Source organism: Acipenser ruthenus, chromosome 3, assembly GCF_902713425.1.
Source record: "Acipenser ruthenus chromosome 3, fAciRut3.2 maternal haplotype, whole genome shotgun sequence".
NCBI classification, from domain to species: domain Eukaryota; kingdom Metazoa; phylum Chordata; class Actinopteri; order Acipenseriformes; family Acipenseridae; genus Acipenser; species Acipenser ruthenus.
In genome coordinates this window covers 16022509-16050208 of record NC_081191.1, presented here as the reverse complement: position 1 = coordinate 16050208, position 27700 = coordinate 16022509, and the positions used below count along the sequence as shown (strand labels likewise).

Sequence of the window (27700 nt, the reverse complement as noted above, 5' to 3'; positions counted from 1 at the left end):
GGGCTTGATACTACTGACTCCAATGGTGGACAACAAGGAAATAAAATATTTCAGTAGAATTAGAATTACAGTAGCCATAGGCAGAGGCGGCTCTGGGAATTTCAACTTAAAAACAAATGCCAGTAACCAACACAAAGCTGCTGCTGGGGGAAGTTGCTGTTAAGAGCTCTATCTATTTATTCATGTAAAAATGAAGCGCAGGACACTGCAGTTTTCAAATTCAATTTTTCTATTTTTGTGCTGAGTAGATCCGCTGCATGGCATGACTTTTGAATGTCTTCACCAATAAAGTCAATTACACACGGTGTCTAGACTGAACACATACACACACAAATATACACTCAGAGAAAAACAGTGTCTTTATTCACTATGTTTTTACAAGCTAAAAAACACTATAAAACAATCTTTGTCACAAAGAGATCATAAAAGAAGAAATGCATCAGTTAAAACTGGAAATAAACAGTGGCTATGTAAAAGGAATGTGATCTGAGGTCAAAGAAAAAAAAAATAATAAAAATCATCTGATTTGGCATGCAATAAGCCCTTCACAGCTGTAGCCCACTTGTGTCATCTCATACAAAGAAGCACAAACCATACTGCCCCATCCGCACTACCTTGGCAACATCTCCTCCAAATCAGCAACAACATAGGAAACGACAGCCCACACAGCAGAGCACAGATTCATCTGGACAGGGTCCTGGACTGACACAGTGTCTGCTTCAGTGTGGTGAAACCAGAAATATTTACTTGCATCATCGTGGAGGCTGGCTCCTAGAAAAAAAAAAAAAGATAAACAAAATCTGATTTCTTTCCAATAAAAGTCTACACAGCAGAACTCTGCAGATGCCACATTGTAAGGTTATTTTTTATACACTCAAATAATCTATAACTTTGTAGTTTATTTTTAAAATGGCAAGGTTTTAACATTAACCTCTACCCCACTCCTGATCACCCACCTTTAACAGACTAATCATAATGATGGGAGGTGTATACACATAGCTCTCGTAGGGAGGGACTACCCCTTACTAACTGCTATAAAAATGCCAACATGTACAGTTCCTAATTAGTACACTGAAGATGCCACTAGTTGAATCGTTTGCCTACTTGACTTAGTTTCACATAGTTCTACCTTAGAATTCAGATTTAAGTGTTTTAAAGTTATGGATGGGTTGTTTAAAATTACGGCTACATAACTATCTTGGGTAATGCTGTTTATAGGTTATAACATGTGTACAACTACACCAGTGTGATAATGCCTCTATTATTTGATATTGTGCTATAATGAAGAGTTTGACGATGTCGATTATTACCTTCATGGCCGGATTAAAAAATAAATAAAATAAAAAAAATGTATCTCATTACATCAAGCAGCCTGCCTATTGGCCATTTTACACATTACACATGGACGATATCAAGGATGTCTCATGTCAGGCATCATAGTCATAATTGTTAAGGTTGAATTTAAATTAACCTCCGCCCACCCGCCATATGTGGATGCTCAGGGGCGGGTAAATTTCACATACTAACACACCTCAGGTGTGGCCACACCCCCAGATGCCACACTCACAATTTTTCTCTTGTTAACCTTAAGCTTATGTATGAGCATGATAGATCTGCACTGCCTGCACCATAATGTCATGAATCAACTTTTTCAACAATTAGCATTGCCAGTGGGGGCTTGCATTTAGTGTTTCAACACTAAGCATTGTCATGCGAGGATAAGTGTTTATTGTTTAAACCTATCAGCACCAAGCATTGCCCTGCAAGACAGTGTTTACTTTCCAAACATATCCTTGCAGCTGGTTTCATTGTAATAACTGTGTTAAATACTGTCTGATGATAAAACATGAAGAATATGGTCTGCAGCATCCAGCATATTTCAGGTGGAATGGAATGTCTTTAAGCAACAGGAACAATTCAGATCATTTTCATGTGTGGTGCAAACAGTCAACAGTGTGGCTGCCCAGTTTAACAGAGAACATCCTACTTGGCATGATATACTGCATGACACTGCCTATGGTGCTTGAATTCTGGGGCACTCTGTATATTAAAACAACCAACACAACCTAACACCGTACAATAGTACAGTAAACTAAAAGTCACACCTCATGTAATAGTAATTCACTCTGACCTGGATTGCAAAACACTCTATGCCAAAGGCCCTATTCACAAAGCTTTGAAGAATGTTTTAATTTAACATTAAACTATTCTAGACAGTTCAAGGTAGCCAACAATAGTCTACACAGTTTAGGACAGTTTCATGAATATCACTGTACTTTATTTACACACTTTGAAAAAAACATTACTTAAATAACTCTTTGTGAACAGTGCACCATGTTTCAGCATAACTGAATGTATGGTTCTGATCATAAAATCATGGGAATGGCACCATAATGCCTTCGTATAAAAAGAAACCCTTTCTTCTGTTTTTCTAGTGTCTCGGGGAACACCCTTTTTTGACATTTGGCTCAGAAAAAGGATTCCTTTCCACATATGTAAGTGTAAAGAACAGTAGATGATTTAAGAACTGTATAAAATCGAGGGTCTGTTTGTAGTTAAATAAAACATTTTTCAATTAATTTGTCTTCTTTCCAAAGGGAACAAAGCTTTGTGGTGGCCCATCCCAACTGCATGAAGTGTTTCTTCACTAAAATACAAAACCATCCAAAAAGCAATAACTGACAGCCTCTGTGTTTCTTTTTCTTGATTAATAATGTATGCAAATAGAAGCAAGATTTATCAGAGTGGCACTAGTGTGAAGCTCTCAACAGTGAGACTCAGTCAAGTGTGCATTACCTAATGATGATATTTCACAGTGCTTTTCTAGAAAAAAATAAAAAAAAACATTTTGGGACATTATCAAAGTTGAATGTAATATTGGATGGTTTGTAAACAGGAAGAAAAAAAGGATCTGTGAAAAATATCTCTATCATTGATAAGTCTAGAGGTTGAAACAATGTGGCAGTGAAATGGTTGATTTCTAAAATAAGAAACAACTGCAGCAGCAGTGTTATAAATTATCTGACACTAAAGGGTTACTTTTTCCTGTACCCACAATCGAAACTGAAATATAGCTGTTTACTGAGTATGAAGTCAGTGTCTTAAAGCTTTAGGTCTTTATCATCCGGAAAGTCACATGAAATTGCACATGGAAATTGCACAACACTGAAAATATGAAGTTGCCAGCTGCACCTTTAGGAATGCCTGTCACCAGAAGCAATAGCCATACCTTCTTATTCTAGCTAAACTGAGTAGCTTTATTCACAATAGCAAACGCTGAAGGTTTTTTTTTTTTTTTTACTAACATTCTGTTTGCATACATGCCCATTTGTCCTGTGAAATGTCAAGTGTCAGGAGCAGAAATACAATTACTGTAACTGGTGGTGCTCAGGTGTCTGCTGTTCTGACTTAAAAAGTCGAACTCAGATGAGAGCAACCTGAGCTACCCTAAAGGGACATGTGTGTGGTCCACAAACACCCTGAAGGGAAGCATTATTGGATTTTGATCATACATTTGCTATTGCTTGTTTTTTCATATAGAGGATTGCATTTAACATCATGTTGACCCCAGGTTGTGTACCACTAGTCTCCAAGAAACAGAAAAACAATCAAATCAAATAAAATACAAGTCAGCTGAATTGAAATATACTATCAATGCCCATCTGTCTAATCATCAGTCACTGTATTTTTATGTTATTGAAATTGTAATATAATGTCAATTAATACTTGTAATAGAAATATAAATCAATTAACTTTACAGGGAGGTATCCACATAACCCAATGACACAATGAAACTGACTGGGAAAATGTCCAGCCTGCCACAGAAGAACAGCCCAAGGTTAGACAGAGGAACGATAAGTGGGACTCTTGTATTTTGGAGCAGGGTTGTGATCGGTGGACTAAAAGCTAAGGCTGAGCTGATTGTGTCATTTTGTCTTGCATATTTCCTCATACAGCTCATACAGATTGGATACACAATGCTTGACTACAGCTTTTTCAGATCAGTCCAAAACATTCCACTGGATTGAGATCTGGTGATTGCGAAGGCTATTCCAGAACATTTATCTTCGTTTCCTTCAAGAATTCCAGAGTTGATTTAGCCGTATGCTTTGGGTCATTGTAGTGTTGGAAGATAAAGTGTCTGCCAATCAGCCTATGAGCAGCTGGTATCATTGTACTTTGTAGAATGTTTTGATACATGGCTGCATTCATTCGATCTTCAATCGCATGAATGTCTCCAGTCCCCGAACTGTGAAAAATCCCTATATCATGATGGAACCATCTCCATGTTTAACTGTAGGTACAAGGTCTTCTTCATTGAAGGCTTCCCCTTTTTTTCTCCAAACAGATTGTGGTCCATTTTGGGGGAAAAGTTTTATTTTAGTCTCATTGAACCAGACAATTTTGTTGAAGAATGCTTCAGATTCCTGTTCATATTTCCTGGCAAATTTTAGATGGTTTTATGAATTTTCTTTAAAAGTGATTTGTGTGGATACAACTCTTCTGTGTTCAGGTGCCTTTGTACAGTTCTTGTGTGCACTATTATGCCTGATGAATCTAAATCTTTCTTTAAGTTCTTGACTTTTAATCTTGGATTTTTTTAGCTGCTCGGACAATTCTCCTACTTGCTGCTCTGCTGAGTTGCCAAAACATTCTTTAACAGATGTTGGAAATAATTACCTCTTTTTCTGGCTATTGACTCATTGCTGTCTAATGATTTTCAATCAATGACTACATATTTTAATTAGTTCTAGTACATTTTTACAGACTTAATGTAAATGTGCCAATACTTTTCTCATGAAGACATATTTGAAATTTCTTAAGTGCTTTTTTAAAAATATATATTTTTACAAAGATTGTTTGTTAAACTACCAGACAAATGCTTGTATTTAACATGTTTTCTTGAAAGATCTTATATTAAGTGTAGGGTGCCAATACTTTTGTCTGCTACTGTATGTGCAAGCAGTCCTGAATGGCAGCCTCAGCGACAGTCAATGCAAATATTTTATCTGCTCATTACTGCCCAATAAATTCTTGACACTCATCTTAAATCGAGGCAGTGACTCTTTTCATGTATGATTTTTGACATTTTAATGACTTCCTCTCTGCAATGTAAATGACGTGTACTTTGTGACTGCTGTTGTTAGACAGAGGATTAATACAAATGTGACAGGTTTCTAAATTATGTTTCTGCATCATTTAGTTTGGATGGAAAGCACTGCCTTGTTGAATGGCTGAATAATCAGCACAGCACTTCAGTACCTTTTTTATATTCTGATAGATGCCACTCTGTTGATTTCCAAGGGAAAGTACATCTAATTACCATGAGCACAAAAGCATCCAAGGCTACATTAAGCTAGACAAGTGACATTACAGAATAGTAATAGAGATTGCTGTTAAAAAAAACAACAACAGAAGATTATTTAGAAAATTCTGATGTAAATTATTCCTCACAGCCTTATATAATGGAGATTTATCTATAATCTGGGGAGATAACATGCAGAAGTACGTAGCATTATAACCATAGCTTTCTATCCAAAGGGAGGGAGAGAGAGTTACAGTAGTGCTGTAGAGAGAGAAGGACAGAACACTTTCCCTTTCAAGTATGAAATTTAAATATTACCTCATGGGATATAACCTCTTATAGCCTGAATTACCTGAGCAGTTATATCAAAGCTGCTCCTTTATGTGTCAGACGTCATCTCCACCCCCAGGAGATAAATACAAATGACGCATTAGGCTCAGCGTCATTTTCTCTTTCAGCCTGCCTGAGGAAGGAGTGAGCTCTGACTTTAATTTACTTTTTCTCATTTCATATTTTGAAATAATTTCGCTTTTTTTGGTGATAATTCTTCTTATCTTAGGTTCTGATTAAGTCCCCTCCGCGGCTGTGTGTGAAGCCGGCGGCTCTCCCTGCCCCTTCCCCAGGATTCAGTACCTCGTTGTGGCTCAGGCTCTCTCCTTTACTGCTCTGCTCTTCAGGAGTCGATATCAATTCTTGCTAGTGCCTTTTCATATATATATTTAGAAAAAATAATATCTGTGCACGGCAATGCTTAACCCCAATGAGGTGCCGACCATATAAGGCAATTGTATATTAAAACAAAAGAAAGTCTGTTTGGGCTAACGCTCACTTCTCAAATCGATCCACCAACCTTGATTTATAGATTGAAGTCCAAAAAACCAATTGGTCGCACACTCAAAATCAGGACAAGATTTACTGTAGTCTTTTAAAAAAGATGTTCTTCGTTTTATTAGTTAAAACATATTTTTTTTCAGGTCTTTACCAGGTTCACAAGGTTGGTGGATTTGAGAAGTGAGCGTAAGCCCAAACAGACTTTCTTTTGTTTTTATATATATAGTAGCAAATCCACTGTGTGGGAGTGAATGTGCGCGCATGTAACAGTAGCAGAATTATGTAACAATAAGCTCCCATGCAACAATGTTCTTTGAAATCAGGACAGCACCTGATGGAGGTTTATTTATAATAATAAACCAGCTCCAAAAGACAGGCCGAAAAACAGGCACAAGGTTGGTACAGGAAATCAGGTTCTCAGCACAATCTGAGGGAGGGAGGGAGTGAGGTAGTTAGGTAGGTAGGTCTGTCTGTCTGTCTGTCTGTCTGTCTCTCTCTCTCTCTCTCTCAGCACAAAGCTCTCCTCTACTCCTTCCAACTGACTGTGCGTCAGCCCTTTTTATGTTGAGATGGGCCTTTCATGATGACATCATTTCCTAGTGAAAGGACGTCTGGGAGGTGTAGTTTCTCCCGGGTCTGGGAGGTGTAGTTTCCCCTTACTTCCGGTAACGTGAGGGCATAATCTGCCATCAAACTTACCCTCACTCCCATTAATCACCCTGCCCTGTGTTTTACCACAATATACTGAACAGTCTCAATAAAGATCAAAATTATTTTATCGCTGTTGGTAACGGCTTGTAGCTTGATGGCAGACCTTGTAGAGACGTCTTGGTTGCACACTCATCATATAACTTCTATTTATAAGACCATGACCACTACTAATTACTTATTAAAACTTATTTCATTTTATTGTTAAAAACAAAAGCAGCATATAAACAGATAGCTGTGCACCACAACGCGTTTCGACACGCGTGTTGAAACCATGGGGTGAACTGGATGCCACGACTTGTCCCATGGCAGATACACTACCATTTTTGCAGGACCTTTTTGATGGGAACTCTCCCTCCATGCTTAAGGTCTACCTGGCAGCGATCTCAACTTGCCAAATTGACTTCCTGGTGGGACAGTTTTTGAAGAGTGCTCAGAGGTTGAGACCCCCTGGAAAGGACCTTGTCCCTTACTGGCAACTTAATGTAGTGATGGATGTGCTTACAAAAATGCTATTTGAGCCCCGACATTCAGCAGAGCTGAAATTCCTGTCATTAAAGACAGCTTTCCTGCTGCTATTGGCTAAGCGGGTAGGTGAAATTCAAGTCTTTTCAACACAGAAAGCCTGTTTGTTTTTTGCGAAGGCTAGAACTAAGGTTACTATCCGCACTAATCCTGCTTTTCTATATCAACCAGTCAGTGGAATTGGAGGCCTTCCATCCACCTCCTTTCCAGAGTTGGCGTCAATCAGAGCAATTGTTTATTTGCTTCGGGTCTAAGTTCCATGGACAAGCCCTGTCAAGGTGGATTGCAGCCATGGTCAGGATTGCATACGATCTAGCCAACCTGCCCCCACCAGAAAAGGTCACTGGTCATTCCACAAGAGCCTTGCAACCTCCTGGGCATTATTCCAGGGCGCATCTGTCTCAGACATTTGCAATGCTGCAGTATGAGCCACGCCTCATACTTTTACTAGGTTCTACTGACTAAATGTCGTAGATCAGCAGAACCCTGGTTTTGGGACCAGAGTGTTAAAAGCTGCCACTTATTCAGCTTTTTAACACATTTTTATTATGTTCAAGTCCTGGGGTAGTTAGCCATACACCCTTTTTTGGACTTCTGGTGTTAAATGCTGAGGTTACTCAGTGTAGCCTTGCAGCATATACACGGCATGAGGGTTCTCCCTCACTGTAATGTGGAATATATGCCATGGATCCTCATCGGTCCTCTGCCAGAATGCTTAATGCTGTTATCTCCCTTTTTAACACATCTGCCGGTCTTGCAAGTCCTTCATTTGCAACGCCTTGGGTATTCTATCCCATTAGGTAATGGTTGAAAGGGAACGTTAGGTTATTATCATAAGCCTGGTTCTCTGAAATAAAAATGTAACCATTGCACTTCAAGGTCCCTGTGTTCACTCCAATGCAGCAGACCTGAAAAGAAAATGGCGCTGAGCCTTATGCTCTTAAAGGAGCAGCTTTGATATAAGTGCTCAGGTAATTTAGGCTATAAGAGGTTATATCCCATTTGGTAATGGTTACATTTCTATTTCAGGAAAACAGGGTTATGATAATAACCTAACGTTTTATTATACAGCTCTAAACAGAAGGCTGGATTGCCTACAGCATTTTTGACAGGGGAGGTCTCATTGATGCTGTTTAAGATTATTCATTAAAGACCCAGTATCATTGTGACAGGGAGGTCCCCGTCGCTGGTTCTTGCGCGGATGTGTGCAGCTGGGACACATAACAGGAGATGCATTGCTAGGCAACTAATCGAGTAGGTAGGCTCGCCTGGCGCTGAGCTGATCGGGAGGTCCAGATTGGCTGGAGGGCGTGCCCGGGGAGGCTGCGTGGAGCTCAAAAAGCGTCTGTGCCTCAGCTCGAGGTGACTGCACCGCCATTCTACACAGACAAGTACTGTGTTTACATATTATTATTATTATTATTATTTATTTCTTAGCAGACGCCCTTATCCAGGGCGACTTACAATTGTTACAAGATATCACATTATACATTATTTCACATTATACAGATATCACATTATTTTACATACAATTACCCATTTATACAGTTGGGTTTTTACTGGAGCAATCTAGGTAAAGTACCTTGCTCAAGGGTACAACAGCAGTGTCCCCCACTGGGGACTGAACCCACAACCCTCCGGTCAAGAGTCCAGAGCCCTAACCACTACTCCACACTGCTGCCCTACATAGAAGAGAGCGTCCACTCCACAGGATAACTACTACGAATCCTTCAACTGCAAGACAGCACCTGTGAAGCCACTGCCCAGCCATGACCATCGCAATGACCCAGTGTTGCTGGGAGGCCAGGACTTCGGGAGCAACAGCAGTAGGTTAGTTTAGGGGATGTTGATCCCAACCAGTATAGCGAGGGTACCGTAGTGTAGGAGGTTCCTGGAGCGGGACGTCTCTTTTAATGAGGCTAGCGCTTGCAAAATTTTATTTGTAGCTTTGTTTTGTTTTCTTTATTAAATCTGACACTAGTGCTACCATTGCTGGTACCCTAGTTGCAGCATCTGTGTTGTTATTAAATCTATGCAGTGTGTTAACACCCAGTGTTCTGTGTCTGACTCATTATTATTCAGTGACAACCCACGCACATAAGGCAGTCTCCCTGTTACAATCATAGTTTCAACAATTTTACCTTATGTGAAAATGTTTTTGTGCTTTTTGGCATTCTCTCATTTTCCCATTTCAGAGAGACCCGAATCCTTTGAGCATTTTTGATTTACATCGTGGAAATAGCAATATCCGTTCTTAAAATCTTGTTTGTTATAAACATTTGCAAATTTTTTATTAAGAGGAGTGTTTTGAAAATACATGGTCCTGACCACAGTCTAGAGTATGTGAAAACTCTTCTCATCTAAATTAGTTCCCATCTTACAAGTTTGGCCAGTGTCAATTTTTTTAAGTGATGCAAATGCTTTTCACATCTAATAACTTTGGGGGCCCTGAAACTAATTTAATTTTGCTTGTCATCCCTTTCAGTCGGTTTGGGGTCAAGGTTGTACAGTACTATGCGCATTTTTAGAGGCAAACTCTGGACGGCTCAACAGTGCCATTTTCCAGTAGGATTCTGGGAAGGAGGAGATAGCGTCTTCTCCTCATGGCAGGAAGCTAGGATTCATTCGGGCCCGAATACAGAAGATAGAAAAAAAAGCGCATAGTTAGCCAGGGGAGCTGGACAGGTAAAATAAATACAGTTTAACTGAGACGTCCCTTTAAGACTCTACTGCTTAGTTTTCTGTTCCTATGTACATTTATTGTCTCATTTTCCACTGTGCTTCCTTGCTGATGTCCTGCACTGTTACCATATCCCTGAACCCAGAATCCACATCATTTAATTGCAAAATACATGGCAACACTTTCAGTAAAATAAACTCTGACATGTTCTCAGCCCTACTCTGGGGTGGTCGTAAAAAGGATTGATAACAGTTTCAGAAGTGACTGGTGGAGATGCCTTTCACGTCTCAGATCAGATTCCTGAACTTTTCGACACGGTATAGTAGAATCTTCCTGCATCCTTTTCAAGACCCTGGTGCTGTTGATTATTCCACAGATAACATTTCAACAGTGAATGCACAAGGGTATCACTAATGTCTCCAGTATAAGACTGTTCTGATTCAAATAATTGTTGAAAATGTGTATTTTGGTTTTTGGCAATAAAATGTTTTCAAAGAATATATAAGTCTGGTTTAGTGTTTTCCATGATCAGAAATGTAGAAATGTGAACCACGTTATATCCGGTATCTATTTCCCATCTTTCTCAGGGTACTCCCCCCACCCCAAACATATGTATAAAAAATAAATAAATACATGTGATATATATGTATAATGAAGAGGAGAACATTCTGGCTTCCATCTGAACATTGTACACTTAACTCCTGCTCTCAGTATCCATGACAACTGATAATGCAGAGGTTGATTTCTGTGCTCTACAAAGTGTTGCACCATGAAGCAAAATAATGTGGAACAGTTAACATTGTGTATGCAGAGTAAAAAAATGTAATTTAAACAGACACTGACAGTATGGCCTGCTTATAAAATAAGAAGCCATAACATTTACAATTCATTCTTCTGTCACAAAACTGATTAGCAGTTAAAATGTACTTCTTTTCACAACAAAGTTAGTGAAACAATTCAAAACTGTAAAGTGAAGCAATAATTACCGTTTTTAAATTCTGTAGCATTTCTTTTAGTAATACTTGATACCATTTAGACACCGCTTCACTTCTTCACATTATCTTTTCCTCAATTAATTTTTTAATGGCATAGGGAGCGACTTTTAATGCTGAACTTGCCACTTTTAACAAATGCAAAAAAGGACTTTTAATGTGAGAACCAATAATGACACATTTTAATCACATTAGTTCTGCATTGTGATGTCCAGCCGCACTACCAAGCAGTATATAAAGATGGCTATTCGTTGGAGATAACTTTATACCATCTATTATTATTATTATTATTTATTTCTTAGCAGACGCCCTTATCCAGGGCGACTTACAATTGTTACAAGATATCACATTATACATTATTTCACATTATACAGATATCACATTATTTTTACATACAATTACCCATTTATACAGTTGGGTTTTTACTGGAGCAATCTAGGTAAAGTACCTTGCTCAAGGGTACAACAGCAGTGTCCCCCACTGGGGATTGAACCCACAACCCTCTGGTCAAGAGTCCAGAGCCCTAACCACTACTCCACACTGCTGCCTGGAGGACAGCTATTCCATCTACATTGAATAGCATGTTATTCTATGGTGTGTTCACCATCATTCCTAAGGCTGTGTCTGCATTGTCTGTGTTTACATTATTTTCCATGTTTATTAACTATTCCAGCAAAACATTCTTCTGAAAAGACGCTGCTTGTCAGAAGTCAGGTGGGAAAGCAGTTTTACATTGCATTTCGCAATGATGCCCCTAGGTGAAGGATTGTGCCCTGAAACCTGTGCAACACTGATATGCTTCCCCAGGAGTCTGTTTAGAAGATTTTTGTTGTTTTTGCTGTAATAGTTAGTAAGTTTGGCTAACAATGTTCAAAGTAGAAACAGAAATAATCATACAGAACACAAACTACAGGATATTAAACAGGCATATGAATCAAACAAATGTGGGTAATCTTTTTAATATCAAGGAAAGTGTCGATTTCAAGACAGGTCTAGAACAAGCCACACATTTAACAAACATCCATGACAGATGCTACATTAACCCAGTCATCAGAAGTTATCTATTATACTTTCTTTCTTCCTTTGCTGTACAAAAAACGTAATCCCATATATATATACACTACCGGTCAAAAGTTTTAGAACACCTCCATTTTTCCAGTTTTTATTGAAATTTACGCAGTTTAATGTCTCAATGTACTCTGAAATTAAAGCATAGAACAAATAAACAATTGGAGATAAAAAAGAAATCATGGAATCGTTTTGTTTAACAAAATTTAATCTAAATTTTTGACTCATCAAAGTAGCCACCTTTTGCAGATATAACAGCCGAACACACTCGTGGCATTCTTTCTACAATGGAAATCAAATATTGTTCGGAAAGTTCTTCCCAACACTGTTGCAGAAGTTCCCACAAATGTGTTGCACTTGTAGGTTGCTTTGCTTTCACCCTTCTGTCCAGTTCATCCCAAACCAGCTCGATGGGGTTTAAGTCTGGAGACTGTGCTGGCCATTCCATGATTTGAAGCCTACCGTCTTGTTCTTTTCTTCTAAGGTAGTTCTGACATAGGCTGGAGGTATGTTCTGGGTCATTATCTTGCTGTAGGATGAACCCCTGACCAACTAGGCGTATACCAGAGGGTATTGCATGGCGCTGCAAAATGCTGTGGTAGCAGTTTTGGTTCAGGGTGCCACTCACTCTGTGCAAGTCGCCGACTCTGGATCCAGCAAAAGAGCCCCAGACCATCACGCTTCCTCCTCCATGTTTGACAGTTGGTGTCACACACCGAGGAACCATCCTTTCGCCTACTCGACGGCGTACAAAAACCCTGCGTGATGAACCGAAGATTTCAAATTTTGATTCATCGGTCCATAAGACCTTCTTCCAGTCTTCAGTAGTCCACTGGCGGTGCTTCATGACCCAGGCAAGCCTCTTTTTCTTATTTTGCCATCTAGCAATGGGTTTCTTACTGCCACTCGACCTGTCAAACCTGCAGCTTGAAGTCTTCTCTTCACAGTTGAAACTGAGACTTGCTTACTTCGACCAGTGTTAAGCTGTGCTTGAAGCTGTTGTCCTGTGAGCCGCCTATCATGCAAGCTGTTGACTCTCAGAAACTTGTCTTCTGATTCTGTTGTGGCTTTGGGTCTGCCATACCTCTTCCTGTCAGAGTTTCCTCCAGTTTCCAAGTGCCTTTTGATGGGGTAGGAAACTGTACTCACTGACACCTTGGCTTTCTTTGCAATTTCTCTAAAGGAAAGACCTACACTTTTAAGGGTTATAATGGTCTGTCTGTCTTCCTTTGTTAATTGCCTTTTTCTCGCCATTATGAGAGCAATGTACTACTTCCTGCAGTACAATACTGACCAAATAATGCTTAAGAGGGTGTAGTAACACAGTCTGTTCGAACACTGCTTTTATACAGACAGAGGGTTTGTAAGTAATCAACAAAAGTTGGGACACCTGTAGGAATTGTTAGCATCAACTTTCAAGGCTTAATTTACTTCCATTGCTGCAGAACAGCTGTAAGTTGTTAACCCATTACTTGTTCCCTGAAAAAGGCCTTTTTGTATAACTCTGAAATGTAGATTATTTTTCAGTTTTTGGTAACCTAAATTTTTTTTTTTAACCTCTGGCAGTTTACCGCTTACCTTTGTACCATTTCAGGTTATTCACTGGACTTGAACTGCTTAAATTTCAATAAAAACTGGAAAAATGGGGGTGTTCTAAAACTTTTGACCGGTAGTATATATATATATATATATATATATATATATATATATATATATATATATATATATATATATATATATCCAAAGATAATGCAGGCCATCAACAATTCTGAAGACTCAACTATTTAAAGTTTAAAATCAAAAAAAACATATTATGCCTTCACATCTGTGAAAAGTAACTAAGGTGAACTCATCATGCAGTCCTACCTGGTACGCCACCTTGCATCCAGAAGTCAATGTCAGTTCCCTCTCCATGCTCAGACAGGCCAGTGGCGTTGATAGGTTGCAGCAGCATCATGACCTGTTTCATGATTGCTTGGGCTTTGCCGATCCCAGTGAACTGAAGGCCAAGCGGTGCAAATGTGCCTATGTCCGATTCCATTACCAGGTCAAAGTTTGAGATATTCACCTACATTAAATATAAAACAATTGTTATGTTAGTCATATTTGTCAAGAGGAGAAAAGAGGAAGCCATGTTGAGATCAGTCACTTATTTCAATGTTTCTGAGATCAGTCAAGTATTTCAATGTTTCTGAGACCATACAATACATGTTCAAACTGGGGATCTGTTCACTGATGGGCGCATGCTAAATTAATAGAGCAATACTTTACTGTAGTTATTATCGGCACAGTAATTCTGATTCCAAATGAGAAAAATGGGCTTGGTACCCATACTGGAAATAATTAACTCTATTGTGACCATTTGCCTACACTCTGTGCATTAACTAACACCCTGTATATCTTGGAGATATGCATTTGTGTGTTTCAGTGTTTTGATTTCATAGTTTACAGTATTTTACATTGCCTTGAAGTATGGGTTGCATTATGTTCAAACTAGTGCTAGAAATGTAATGTGGTGGGCTCCCAAGTGGCGCATCCAGTAAAAGCACTTGCGTAGAGTGCCGGATGCGCCCTATAGTCTGGACGTCACAAGTTTTCGAGTCCAGGCTATTCCTTTGCCGACCGAGGACGGGAGCTCTGAGAGGGCGGCGCTCAATTGGCCGAGCGTCGCCCGGTGGGAGGGAGGGTTAGGTCGGCCGGGGGGTCCTCGGCTCACAGCGCACCAGCGACCCCTGTAGTCTGTCCGGGCCGCTGCTGGCTTGCCTAAATCTGAACCACCAGAGAACCACTGAATTATAAACCCTATTTACTCTTGCCAGTCAAAGCCTAAAGGTTTTAGCTGAAGTTGGCGGTGAAGACGTTATCAGTTAGTTTGCCAGTTTACAAAAGCAACCTTCACAGCTGCTGCTGGATGTTAACGGACTGCACCATAAACACTCATTCTGAAATTCTCTGCTAGCTGCTTATTTGCTTTATTTCAACCCAAACAGACAGCACTACTTTTTTATTTAAACAAATGCTTGGGATTGAATCATGTTATCCAAAACATACAACAATGCCAAATCAGAGAATAGTGGACTTCATTTTAGTCCAGGTAATGTTGGTGCAAACTTATTATTTTCAGTCAAAGCTGAGTTTAGTATTTAAAAAAAATTATTTCAATCCAGCACTGATTCAGCTAGGCAAAGTAAAAAAACAAACAATCCGAAGTTCTACAGTATCTCTGTATTTGCATTAAATCTGTTACTTAATAGTACCCTATAAAATGTATACCAGAGTGGTCAGGGAATGGTTTGAAAAACACAGCAGTAACAGCATTTCCAAGAGTTTAACCAATCACCACATCTGAATCAATGGCTCCCAATCTCAGTCCTCATTGCTCACCAACAGGTAAGCCAGAAGTGTTTTTTAATTTGGTCTTTAAAGGCTTTCTAATTCTCAGAGCTTGTGGGTGCTGATGGAAAGAATAGGAGATTAAACACATATCCCTTCATGGTTGACACGAGTTTGAACTGTAAGTGGATCAGTGGACGCCACATCATATGCAGTGATTTGCTCCCTGTGCTTTAGTTTTATAACAGGATTGAGGCAGAAGAAGGAAAAGATGTTTCTGTTGTACACAAAATCAATATCTGAAATTGTATTCGTGAAGAGAATTGTCCATCTCTTTCCTGATTATTTAGGTCAATGTTCTTTCAAGTGTTTTACTTTTTTTGGTCAATGTTTCTATATTTTACCTAAAAAAAAGGAGTTGCTTGGAAACCTCAACAGAAGATGTAAGTTAATGAAGCATCACAGATCAAGACAATCTGCTGCATAATGAATTAGCTTTCATTTAAAAAAGCAGCAAAGCTGCTGCGTGAAATATGTACGCTATTAGAACTTTATGATTAAAAAAATAAATCAAAAAATGTTGCTATGGTCTTTGTCAACCTTCACAGGAGAATGGAAAAATAAAAATGTAATCATGAAATTCACAAAGTTGTATTCACTCAACCTGTATACATAAACATCTTGTGAATATTTTCCATCCTCTAAATGATTTAGTCATGTGCTTATTATTATTATGGACAACCCCACCTACATTGCATGACATTACTGCTTCCTGTTTATACAAAATATTTAACGTAAAAAAAAAAAAATTAAACTGTAGCAGTGAAAATAAAACTGGAAAAGTAAAAAGAATGGTCTTTTCATTTTAGGCAAAGTAATAAATAGCCTACTGACAAGAAAGGCAGCGTTTTAAATACTGCTTCTGCACCATCAAGATTGCATGACATCTTAGACGATGCATAACAATGGCACCAAAAGTAAGCATACTGAGGATAACCCGAGGATCTCTATGTGGTCCTGTTCCTTCTGCTCTATGCTGGATAAGATGTATTCTAAGGAACATGTATCCATTAATAGTTTTGTGGCAGAGCAAGAGCTGTGCCGATAAATAGTGTAGTGTTTTGTGGTGTTTTGGTGGTGCTTGGCAGGGATGGGGTTAATTCCTGTCCATGCCAAAAATATGTGAGAATGTGGCTGCTCCTTAATTGAATAATTAAGTGCTAATTGGGATCAGCAACATCACATAAAATGAGAGCCCAGGGGTGCATTTAGAGAGAGGAGTTTCATGAGTGTGCCCTGTGTTTTGTTACTGTGTTTCTGCACATGTTGTTTTTGTAAAGTTCAGTGAAGGCTCTGCCCAGCCTGAACAATATTTTATATTTTGTAAGTAGTGAAGGCGAATGCACAGCCTATGTTTTTGTGTTTGTTTAAACCTTTATTTTGGCCCGTGTACCTGTTCATTTGCTACTTTGTTTCTGTGTTTCATTTTGTTTAAAGCTCGCCACCACCGGGGGAGGCTTGCACGCCCTGGTGATTTGTGGTGTTCACCAGCAGCATTTTCGCTGCTGGCAATTTTGTGGCCGGAGCCCAGGAAGAAGATGCATTGTCACCGCCACAGTTGCCTCTGGTCCTGGAGGACCACCAAGACTTTTGGGACTTTAAGGGGGGAGGTGGCTGTTGGGGCCAGGTGTGTGTTGCACAAGGGGAGCAATATGTGGCAGAGTATGAACTCTGCCCATAAATAGTGTGGTCGTTGGCAGGGATGGGGTTAATCCCTGTCCCTGCCAAAAACATGTGAGAATGTGGCTGCTCCTTAATTGAATAAAGTGCTAATTGGGATCAGCCACATCACATAAAATGAGAGCCCAGGGGTCCATTTGGAGACAGGACAGTGTTTTGTTACTGTGTTTCTGCACGTTTTTTGTAAAGTGTAGTGTGAACTCTGCCCAGCCTGAACAGTTTTTGTTTGTTTAAGCCTTTATTTTGGCCCGTGTGCCTGTTTATGTGTTACTTTGTTCCTGTATTTTGTTTATTAAAGTGCATGTTTGTGCTTTGTACTGCAGTTTCCTGGCTTCTGAATCTCTGTCTCGCCGCTATCCTGTCACAAGTTTCCATTAAAGATGGATAGTAATAGTAGTATTTGTAATTGCTTGACTGGCAAGCTCACAGCCCATTACAATGCTGGGTTGTCATGCCTGATTGTTCAATTGGAAACAAGTTAAAGTGCATGCAGACTCAAATGGTAGTGTAAATACAAACCTGCCAAATCCACTCATAGTTCTTGAAATACATTTTAAGTTTGACAGGAATTTTAATGCAGAAGCTTTCTTACTTCTGTAATTTGACCTTTCCTATCAAACTAACCACATCTCACTTTTCAGTGGCATTTGCAATATAAAATACATGACACACTATATAAATCACACTACTGTTTCTTACAAATGAAGCAGACAAATGTTTTGAAGTTATGCTACGATTATGACTAAAAGTAACATGCATCACTGCCACGGCTGTAAATACTAAATTACATCAGTATAAATAACATATATATCACTGTGGCAGGACAACAGCCCTAAAATGTAATTAGTCTGTGTGTGGGAATGCAAGGTTGGCAGGGATGGGGTTAAATCTGTCCCTGCCAACAATCACAGGTGTGGTCATTCCCCATTAGGTAATTAAGTGCTAATTGGGGAGTGGCCACATATATAAAAAGAGCCAGAAATCCTGTTGTTGTGAATACTCTTTTACAACTTTATGGTGAAGGTGAATGCCCAGCCGGTTTTGTTTTGTTTAAACCTTTTATTTTGGTCCCTCATGCCTTGTTTATTTGTTCCTGTTTGTTTCTGGTAATTAAAGTGCACATTGCACATAAAACTGAAGCTTTCTGTCTCTGGGTCTCTTTCCTGCCAGTAACCAGCCTGGGCCATGATGCTATCCTGTCACAATCACCATGGTGACCACACATGCACACTGGAGGCTCAATGTTGCATACAGTAGATGAGCTCATTAAAATGGAGGACTGGCTGAGAACAGCAGCACACAGATATAAGTGAGATTAAATACATTATTTTCTTACAACAGAGCCAAACAATAAGGAAATACAAAAAAGTTGGGCGACTAGATCAGACAAATAAAGTGTTAGCGGTTTTGTAGCAGCAGAGCCTTGCAATTAATAATTTATAAGCTGCCCTTAGCTTGACTACAATCAATTTAAGGCAGACTGTTAGATTTAGGGAAGAAAAACATGTTCAATGGACTATAGTAGAAGGAAGAAATGACCAGAACAAAACAGTTCTTAAGAATCTTTTATAATTCCATTAGGGCATCTAACACCCTGGGATGAGCCATGGTTATGCATTTAAATTTCTGACTGAGGAAAGCTAATTAAAATATGCCTATACTTAATAAGTCTTATGATGATGGATACATGTAATCACCTTATTCAATTGTCACAAGCCATCTTCATGGCCTTATTTTATTTATTTATAATTATATATTTTTATTCATTTAAAAAAAAAAAGTACAATAAATATCCATAAATGCAATGAATACATTATATATAATGCTTGAACTCATTATAATTCATGATATATATAGTACAATATGAAGATTGTAACATGGGTTATTCATACATGTCAGTATTAGTGAGATAATTTTTATGCCTTATACCTAGGGCTTCTGATTTTCGGTTTTAACCTATAGAAACCGATAAAACACCGGCAATACAAAATAGCCAGTAAACACTGGAAAACACCGGAAAAACACTGGAAATGGTTACTCAATTCACATTGACTTCACCCCTTTGCCATTAAAAAAAAAAAAACCTACTACAAAAAAACTAAAACAAACAACCTTTCCATGGAGTTCTGATTACTTTAAGCCCACCTACTGAATTTTATTAAATAAAATAAAGATTTTAAAAAAAGAACACAAATTAAAGTCAAACAACCAAACAAACAATAATTGTAACAAATATTGTGCTGGCTGTTCCAGCACGAGTAGCAGCTGTTGTTCGTATTTTTTATTATTTTACCTCCTCTCTCTCGACTACCGTTCTCCACTCTGAACCCACTCTCTTTGTGCAGCCAAACTGCAGGTAGTTTATATTCTGGCCGAGGGGTTAACTAGCTATTAATTATCTTATTACCCCTCAGCCAGAGTCTGCACGAGCTTACTAAGGAGCTACAGAGTTCAGTGGCTGGGAGTGGAGTAATGGTGCACCAGTCAACCATATCAAGAGCTCTGCATAACACTGGCCTGTATGGGACAGTGGCAAGAAAGAAGCCGTTACTCAAAAAGTACCATCTGAAAGCACGTCTGGAGTTTGCCAGAAAGCATGAGAGTGACCCAGCTGCGATGTGGGAAAAGGTATTGTGGTCAGATGAGACCAAGATAGAGCTTTTTGGCCAAAACTCAAAGCGCTAAGTGTGGCGCAAAACCTAACCCTGCCCATGCTTCAAGACACACCATCCCTACAGTGAAGTATGGTGGTGGCAGTATCATGCTGTGGGGATGCTTCTCATCAGCAGGGACTGGGCATCTTGTTAAAATTGAAGGAAGAATGGATGGAGCAAAATACAGGGAAATACTGCAAGAGAACCTGCTTCAGTCCGCTAAAAATTCACCTTTCAGCAGGACAATGATCCCAAGCACAAGGCCAAAGCAACATTGGAGTGGCTCAAGAACAAAAAGGTGAATGTCCTACAGTGGCCCAGTCAAAGTCCTGATCTCAATCCCACTGAGAATCTGTGGCACTATTTGAAAATTGCGGTCCACAAGCGTCGTCCAACCAACCTGAACAACCTGGAGCAAATCTGCCAAGAAGAATGGGCCAAAATCACTCCGACACTGTGTGCAAAGCTGGTACATACTTACCCCAAAAGACTAAAGCTGTTATTGCAGCGAAAGGTGGCTCTGCCAAATATTAATGTGTGGGGGTTGAATACTTATGCAAGAAAGATGTTTCAGTTTTTTTATTTTTCTTAAAAATATTTCCCAACATAAAACCAATGTCACCTTACAATAATTGATTTTGAGTTTCAGTGTTTTAAAATAAAATATCAAACAGAACGAAATTTCAATGTACCATTTGCAATTCAGTAATGAGAGTGAGAGAATTGGTCAGGGGTCTGAATACTTTTGCAAGGCACTGTATATTAGCTCAAAGAGCCAGCTGCATTATTTTTATTATGCATTATTTTTATAAACTGAGAAGCTGACTGAAACATTTGGTAGCAGCCTGGACAATTTCAGTATGAAAGCCTCATTACACATCATAACTAGCTAGAACTGAGTAATTGATGGCCTTCCAGTCTAGTACATATCTAGCCTTTTAGATGATTTATTGAATGTGTGTCTGTATATTAAATTATGAAAAGCAGCACACTGCACTTTGATGATAATGACAAATTAGGACAATATTTATATGCAGTTTATTAAATGGAAGAAATGCGCCATGATTCAACCAATTAATGGTTTGTCATTGAGTAGGCTGAAAGGGGACAAAATGAGTGATTGGTCTTCTTTTGCTTCTGAATCATAAAGTTTGTTTCATTTTTTTTTTTTTTAAACGAGTGGGTTTTGTCTTTGTTGTGCTTGAAAAGGTGGAACAAGATGAGATGTCATTAAATAAGAGCTGTTCCCTTTCAAGTACGAAATGTAACCATAACTGAATGGGTATTTACCTCTGTAACAGGGGAGGTCTGTGCTGGCTATCTGACGCATGCGTGGTTCTGCAGGAAGAGGGCAGCAGCCTCGTAAGATCCGCCTGTCAGTCATTGCGATGACACGGAGAGGTGAGGAAGAGGGTGTGTTGGCTTTCCCTCTCTCTGAGTGGCTGAGAGGCAGGCCTTGGGGGATTGCTCAGCCCATAAGTACTGCGCTTGGTTATGCATTCCGGTGGCCGTGATTGGGAATACGCAGAGACGCTGGCTGAGAAGGCCAGTGTAAACATAGACCAGGCAGGAACGCCAGTGGTGGGAGCTAGCGACCAAAACAGGCAAGCACGGCTGAGGAACAGCCCGTCTTAAACAGGTAAACAAAGAATTAAAATAAATGACTATGTACCCAAAGGGACGTGTGTAGGTATACGGGGAACTCCAGCCACCCCAGTGTATAGGGAATAGCTGAGCGTAGGACAGAGACCCAAACTGACCGGCTTAGCAGCAGTGGGGGCACTGCGTAAGCAGCACCTTTATTTTGTAGTTTTATTACTGCGTTTTATTTTCCCTTTTTCTTTCACCTTTGGTTTTCATTATTATTTTTGAGCACCTGTGAGTGCGCCTGCAAGTACCTGTATTGGTATTACTGTGGACCTGACTACCGTTGTCGGTATTCAGGCCACAGACAACAGCGCCCTCTGCGGGCTAAAAAGAAAATAATAAAACTGGGCATCAGTGCGGTGTTGCAAATAAAACTTCTGTCTCCCGTGTGTGTCAGTGAATTGTCCACCACTATTCCACAACCACCTAAAGACATGAATCCAGAATACTTTATACCAAACCTGCTCTTTGAGCCTGTGACGCAGTCATGACCCTGCCCCCGAGGGATCAAAAGCACTGCAGTCACAGATCTCAGCACCATTTTTCCTTTCAAGACACTGTTGCTATATCTGTATATATTTAGCATTTTATGTGTTTTTACACATTTTGTATGTGATAATTAAACTAATCGCTGTAATAGTTTTTCTATTTATGCTTATTTGCATGCACTACAGTCTGTTGCTAGTTACGTCCCGCTGCGGCCTTGGGCCCCACGTGAAGCCAGCAGCTCGAGTTGCTCCTTCCCAGGGACCCAGCAACGTAAGTCGGCTGACTTTGTGCTCTCCCCCCAGGCTGCATAGTTTCGGCTGGAGCTTATTTTCTTTCTCGTTTATGCTAATTAGCACGCTACGATATGTTTTATATTATTTAGGTCATTGTTAAATTTCAGTTTTTTGTTAAGAACATTTTTTCTCATTGTGTTATTTATGTTTTTTTATTTTACAGATACTACGCGCAAGCCTGTCTGTAAAGTGGTGCTCAGCACACACGCAGGACAGAAGAGAAACTCGCTTAGGCTTGTTGTTGGTTTGCATCACAACCACAGTATCTCGATGCCGTTTTAGTGACAGCTTTTTTAGCATCACCATTGCGAAGGCTGTTAGTCCATTCTAACAAGCAGGCTTCCCTCAGTCTTGTGTTGGTACTGACCGAGTGGTTTTGCCAGTGGCTTTTACAGGTGGGCATCCCTGTACGTTGCCACCTGCGGTGACTGCGACACGGTGGACCCGTACCGAGGTCAGCGACCCGATCCTGACCCAGTACCAACCGGGATCGAGGTTAACGCACCGGTACCCGGTGCCGAACCAACCGGTAGCTGCGATCTGGTGGACCGAGGCTACCGCACTGGTACCAAACCAGTACTGACCCGGTTCTGAACCGGTACCGACCTGGTGTTAAGTACACCGAACCGGTGCCATCCCAGTATTGAACCGGTACCAAAGTCACTGAACTGGTGCCAAACCGACCCGGTTCCAAACCGGTGCCAAAGCCACCAAACCAGTACCGAACCAGTGCCTACCAGGTTCCAAACCGGTACCAACCCGTTTCCGAACCAGTACCGACCCGGTTTTTAGTACACCGAACTGGTACCGAACCAGTACTGAACCGACCTGGTACCAACCCAGTGCTGAGGTTACCGAACTGGTCCTGCTCGGGTCTTGACCTGCCTGGTCAATATATAAGCATATTGAGGCAACAGCTGCACAACCCTATGCTGTACATTGCTTTGCTTGCTCCTTGCATCATTTTTATTTGTTTATTTAGCAGACAGCTCTATCCAAGGCGACTTACAGAGACTAGGGTGTGTGAACTATGCATCAGCTGCAGAGTCACTTACAACAACAAGACGGAGCACAAGGAAGTTAAGTGACTTGTTGAACGTCACACAGTGAGTGAGCCGAGATTTGAACCGAAGACCTATCTATCCCTGTGAGACATGCAAGGCCAGTCTGCCTATGGAGGACAAGCACGGCAGATGCTCTTCCTGCCTGGGGCTGGAGCATGCCAAGGAGGCACTGGTTAATCGCAGCTTCTGCAAATTTTGTGCCCCTTTCTCCAAGCGAACACTTCAGAAGAGGTTATCCCAAAGTTCTAAGGAACATTCCCTTACTCTTGCTTAGCACTCTTCCTCATCACCTTCCCTTAGCGCCAAGGGAGAGCAGACAACACACATGGAAAAGTAGCCTAGGCAGGAAACCGTCTTCCTCATCCTCCTCGAGTTCTGTCTCTCTTTCCCCTTCCCCGCGGAAGAGGAAGAAGATACAAAGTCTCCATAATAGGAGGTGGGGAATAGATGCCTTGGCATATGAGTGACCGACGTCTGTTATACCCCTTCCCACCGCTCTCCCTGCTCCCGCTGTCTGGATAAAATCAGACAGGACCGGGCCAAGGTGTTCCCTGGTTTTTAAACCCTAATGCAGCTCCTGAGCGGCCAGCCATGGAGACTGCTGACGCGCCGCGACCTGCTCAGTCAGGCACGGGGGACCTTATTACATTCAGACTCATCGAGCCTGCAGCTCTGGGTCTGGCCTCTAAACGGCTGCATTTGAGCCGTCTGGGGCTTTCCAACAGGGTTATTGACACCCTGCAGAATTCCAGGTTACAAGTATGGTTACAAGTGGGGCGTCTTCCAGACGTGGTGTCTGCCTCGTGGGTTCGACCCCATGACTTGTCCCATGGCAGTTATACTGCAAATTTCGGTCACTTCCGGCGTGGCAATTTTTGAAAGGGGCTCGACAGCTTTGTCCGCCTACGAAGGACATTGTCCCTCGCTGGAGGCTAAACGTGGTGCTTAATGCAATCATGAAGCCTCCATTTGAACCCCTGCATTCAGCTGAACTGATATTGCTATAATTTAAAGTGGCTTTCTTGCTTGCTATCACCTCCGCAAAGCGGATGAGTACGATGCAGACATTCTCTATCACAAAAGCCTGCTTATTTTTTACTGAGGCCTTGTGGCAATGTGCCCCGCCCCTGTGTGCATATTATGTGTTGTATGTTGCGTGTGTGTGTAAATGCTGGTGTATAGATTGGTACACGGGATATAAACGGGTCTGTGTTTCATGTGTGATTTAAAAAGGTAGATTTGTATTTAGGCACGAGGAGGGCACAAATCACTTCATGTGCTGGTTAAATGTAATATGTGAGCACGGGGTTGCACAGAATTAATTCACGTGCTGGGATTCAAGTGAATAATTAATTAGTAATTGAATCCCAGCACAACAGTATATATAGAGACACGTAGCATTCATTCGGGGTTGGGTGTTCGGTGAGTGGAGAACGGGAGAGAGAGAAGGAGAAAAGTAAATATAAGTAAATATAAGTGTTATCTGCTCACCGTGTTTGTTTGTCTGTCTAGTCCTTTTTGTTCGTCTATTTATTTTGGCCTCAAGTGCCGTGCCCTGTGTTTTGTCTGTTCCAACCTTTTATTTTCTGTTCTGTTTATTAAATGCTGAGCGAAAGCATTCGCTCAGCTTCACCAAACCACACCTCTCTGTCTGTTTATTTCCTGCTTCTGGTCTGACGCCACCCACTCCGGCCGTCTTTGTGACAGGCCTGGACAAAGGTCATGCTCCATACCAATCCTGCCTTCTTGCCAAAGACTATCTTGGCTTTCCATGTCAACCAGTCTGTTGAACTGGAGGCTTTCCATCCACCTCCTTTCCAGTCTGACAGGGAGCGTCCGCTATGCCCAGTTTGGGCCCTGGCGTATTATGTTGACAGGACAAAAAGTTGGAGGCAGTCTTAATAATTTTTTGTCTGCTCTGGGGCAAACCTAGAAAAATCTCCTATTCTTTAAATAACAAACTTGAGAATTTTAAAAACAGTTTTGTGTAAATAGTTTTTTTGGGAGGGTTTTGTGCTTTTTATATACTTGTGACGGGGAGCAACACCCCTATGTATAATTGTGCGTTATTTTTGTATTATTATTATATAAATATATATATATATATATATATATATATATATATATATATATATATATATATATACCCAAAGAACCTTAATCTGTACAGAAATCATTAATACATTCAATAAAGTCACTTTCAAAGATCAAACAAAGTTCAAGGTCAACAGAAATCAGTAATGGGTATGCCCACCAAGTGCCTGGAAAAGTCCTTGTAATGTCTGTGGCTCGGGGAGACGTCGTTGCACACAGCGATCAAGTTCGTCCCACAAATGCTTAATGGGGTTAAGATCTGGCGATCGAGACGGCCAGGGAAGCACTTGAACATTGTTCTGAGTGAGGAAAGCTGTGGTGGCCCGGGCTGTGTGCGGTGGTGCATTGTCATGCTGGAAAATGACATTACGATGGTTCATGAATGGGATCACATGAGGCCGTATGATCTCATGACAATAGCGCTGAGCTGTCAGGTTGCCTTGAACATGAACAAGGTTGGTTCTGCCCCTGTCTGAGATTGACACTCCTACCACCAAATCTGTCACCCTGTCGCACATGGCTGGCTGCAAAACGTTCATGATGTCGCCTGTATACCTGGGCTCTTCCATCTCCACGTCAAAGCAGAAATCTGGATTCATCACTGAACACCACATTTCTCCATCTTTGTATGGGCCATTCTCTGTGATTATGACACTGCTATAGTTGTAATCGATGATGTTGCAGCGTAAGAATCACTCCTCTAACTGTCCTTCTTTCTCGGATACCTGACTCCTGTAGGCGGTTTCTGGTTTCTGACAGTCTGGTCGGAAATTCTACGCCTTCCTGGTACTACAGATGTTGTAGAGGTTGCAGTGGTGAACCTGTCACGTAAATGACATAGGGGTGGCCAGAGTTCCCCATATAACTACACACGTCCCCTCACGTCCCCTCGGGTACGTAATTATTTATTTTACTTTTTAGTTTATTTTAAGGCAGGTTGTCTCCCTCAGCCGTGCTTGCCTGTTCTTTGTTTACACTGGTGTCTTCCGCCAGCGTCACTGGGTATTCTCTCTCTGGCCACCCGAATGCATAACCAAGCGCAGTACTTATGGGCCGAGCAATCCCCCAAGGTCCGCCTCTCAGCCACTCAGAGAGAGGGAAAGCCAACACACCCTCTTCCCCACCTCTCCGTGTCATTGCCATGACTGACAGGCGGATCTTATGAGGCTGCCTCCCTCTTCCTGCAGAACCACGCATGTGCCAGATAGTACTACTATTAAGTTACTGACAAAGTTGTGTACTTCAGTACTTTCCAGTGATAGAATAAACTTGCCTTATGAAGCTGGTAGTACTGCTCCGCTCCAACCCCGCCCTGCTCCTCTCCAGTCCAAAGCACCATCCTGAGGGTTCTCTTAGGGCGCAGGCCTGACAGAAAATAATAATAAAAAAAAAATCTATGATTGTCCTTTACCAGTAAACCTTCAAGATTATTCTCAAAACAAACCTATAGATGTTGCAGTCAGACTTAATTACATATTTTCTAATAGCAGATAATATGTTCAGCTGTGTCAAAAGCTTTCATTAAATCACTTAATTAAGTACCACACATTTAACCATAATAAAACAGTGCCAATCCCACCTGGTAAACAGAATATGTTTGTTCTATCTCTTTGATATACATATCTTTACAACTACGGAATGTATACATCCTTTCCAAAACAAACACAATGGCAATGAGCAAGTCTGATAAAAACAGAGATGCTTCAGTGTGTTTTAGGTGTCGCCATTATCTGTGTCCAATAATGTTATGTAGAGAAATCCTCATTGGTTTAAAAGAGCTGGAAAAGTTTTATTTTCTATCACTTCAGAGTATTTTTAAGAGTGCTGGTGTATGCATGAACACTTAAACCCAGCACTAATACAGTAATTGAGGCTTTTTTTCCCCGAAATACTGTATACATATGTTGTATTTCCTGTTTGTGTGCTTGGTCAATGTTTTCAGTTATCTGGGGAAAAAATTAAATACCTACATGCAGAAAAATAGATACTGCTTCAAGTGAGGGGGTGGAAGAAAAAAGTTAAAAAACAGATTTTCTTCTTCCTGAAGCTGCTAAACATATCAAAAGGTTGTCTTACAAGTTTATAAACAAACTGGAGCCAAAAATAGCCAAACACATACTTTTTCTTCCTCAGTCTCAAACGTCAGGCAGCCACAGGATTATATATTTCCGATGCTCTTCCAGCCAACCAGATGGGAAATGATGTAATTCGTTAAGATGTACAAGTAATCTGGCGGCAGTGCCTGATAGCCGGGGCCCCTGCGTAACCCCAGACAAT

The 27700-nt window shown here is 40.6% G+C and overlaps 1 protein-coding gene across 2 annotated transcripts in view; it reads right to left on the bottom strand.

Annotated features, from left to right (window-relative positions):
- Window positions 1–341: 341 nt before the first annotated feature.
- The window catches only part of LOC117394707 (carboxypeptidase Q-like), a 142236-nt gene continuing 114877 nt past the window's right edge, over window positions 342–27700 (bottom strand). For both annotated transcript variants that reach the window (XM_033993191.3, XM_033993192.3), the window contains exons 6-8: window positions 26697–26788; window positions 13976–14177; window positions 342–771 (exon numbers count right to left, since the gene is read on the bottom strand). In XM_033993191.3, the coding sequence (XP_033849082.3) occupies window positions 611–771; window positions 13976–14177; window positions 26697–26788 (455 nt within the window). In that variant the 3' untranslated portion in view covers window positions 342–610. The remainder of the gene's footprint in view (window positions 772–13975; window positions 14178–26696; window positions 26789–27700) is intronic.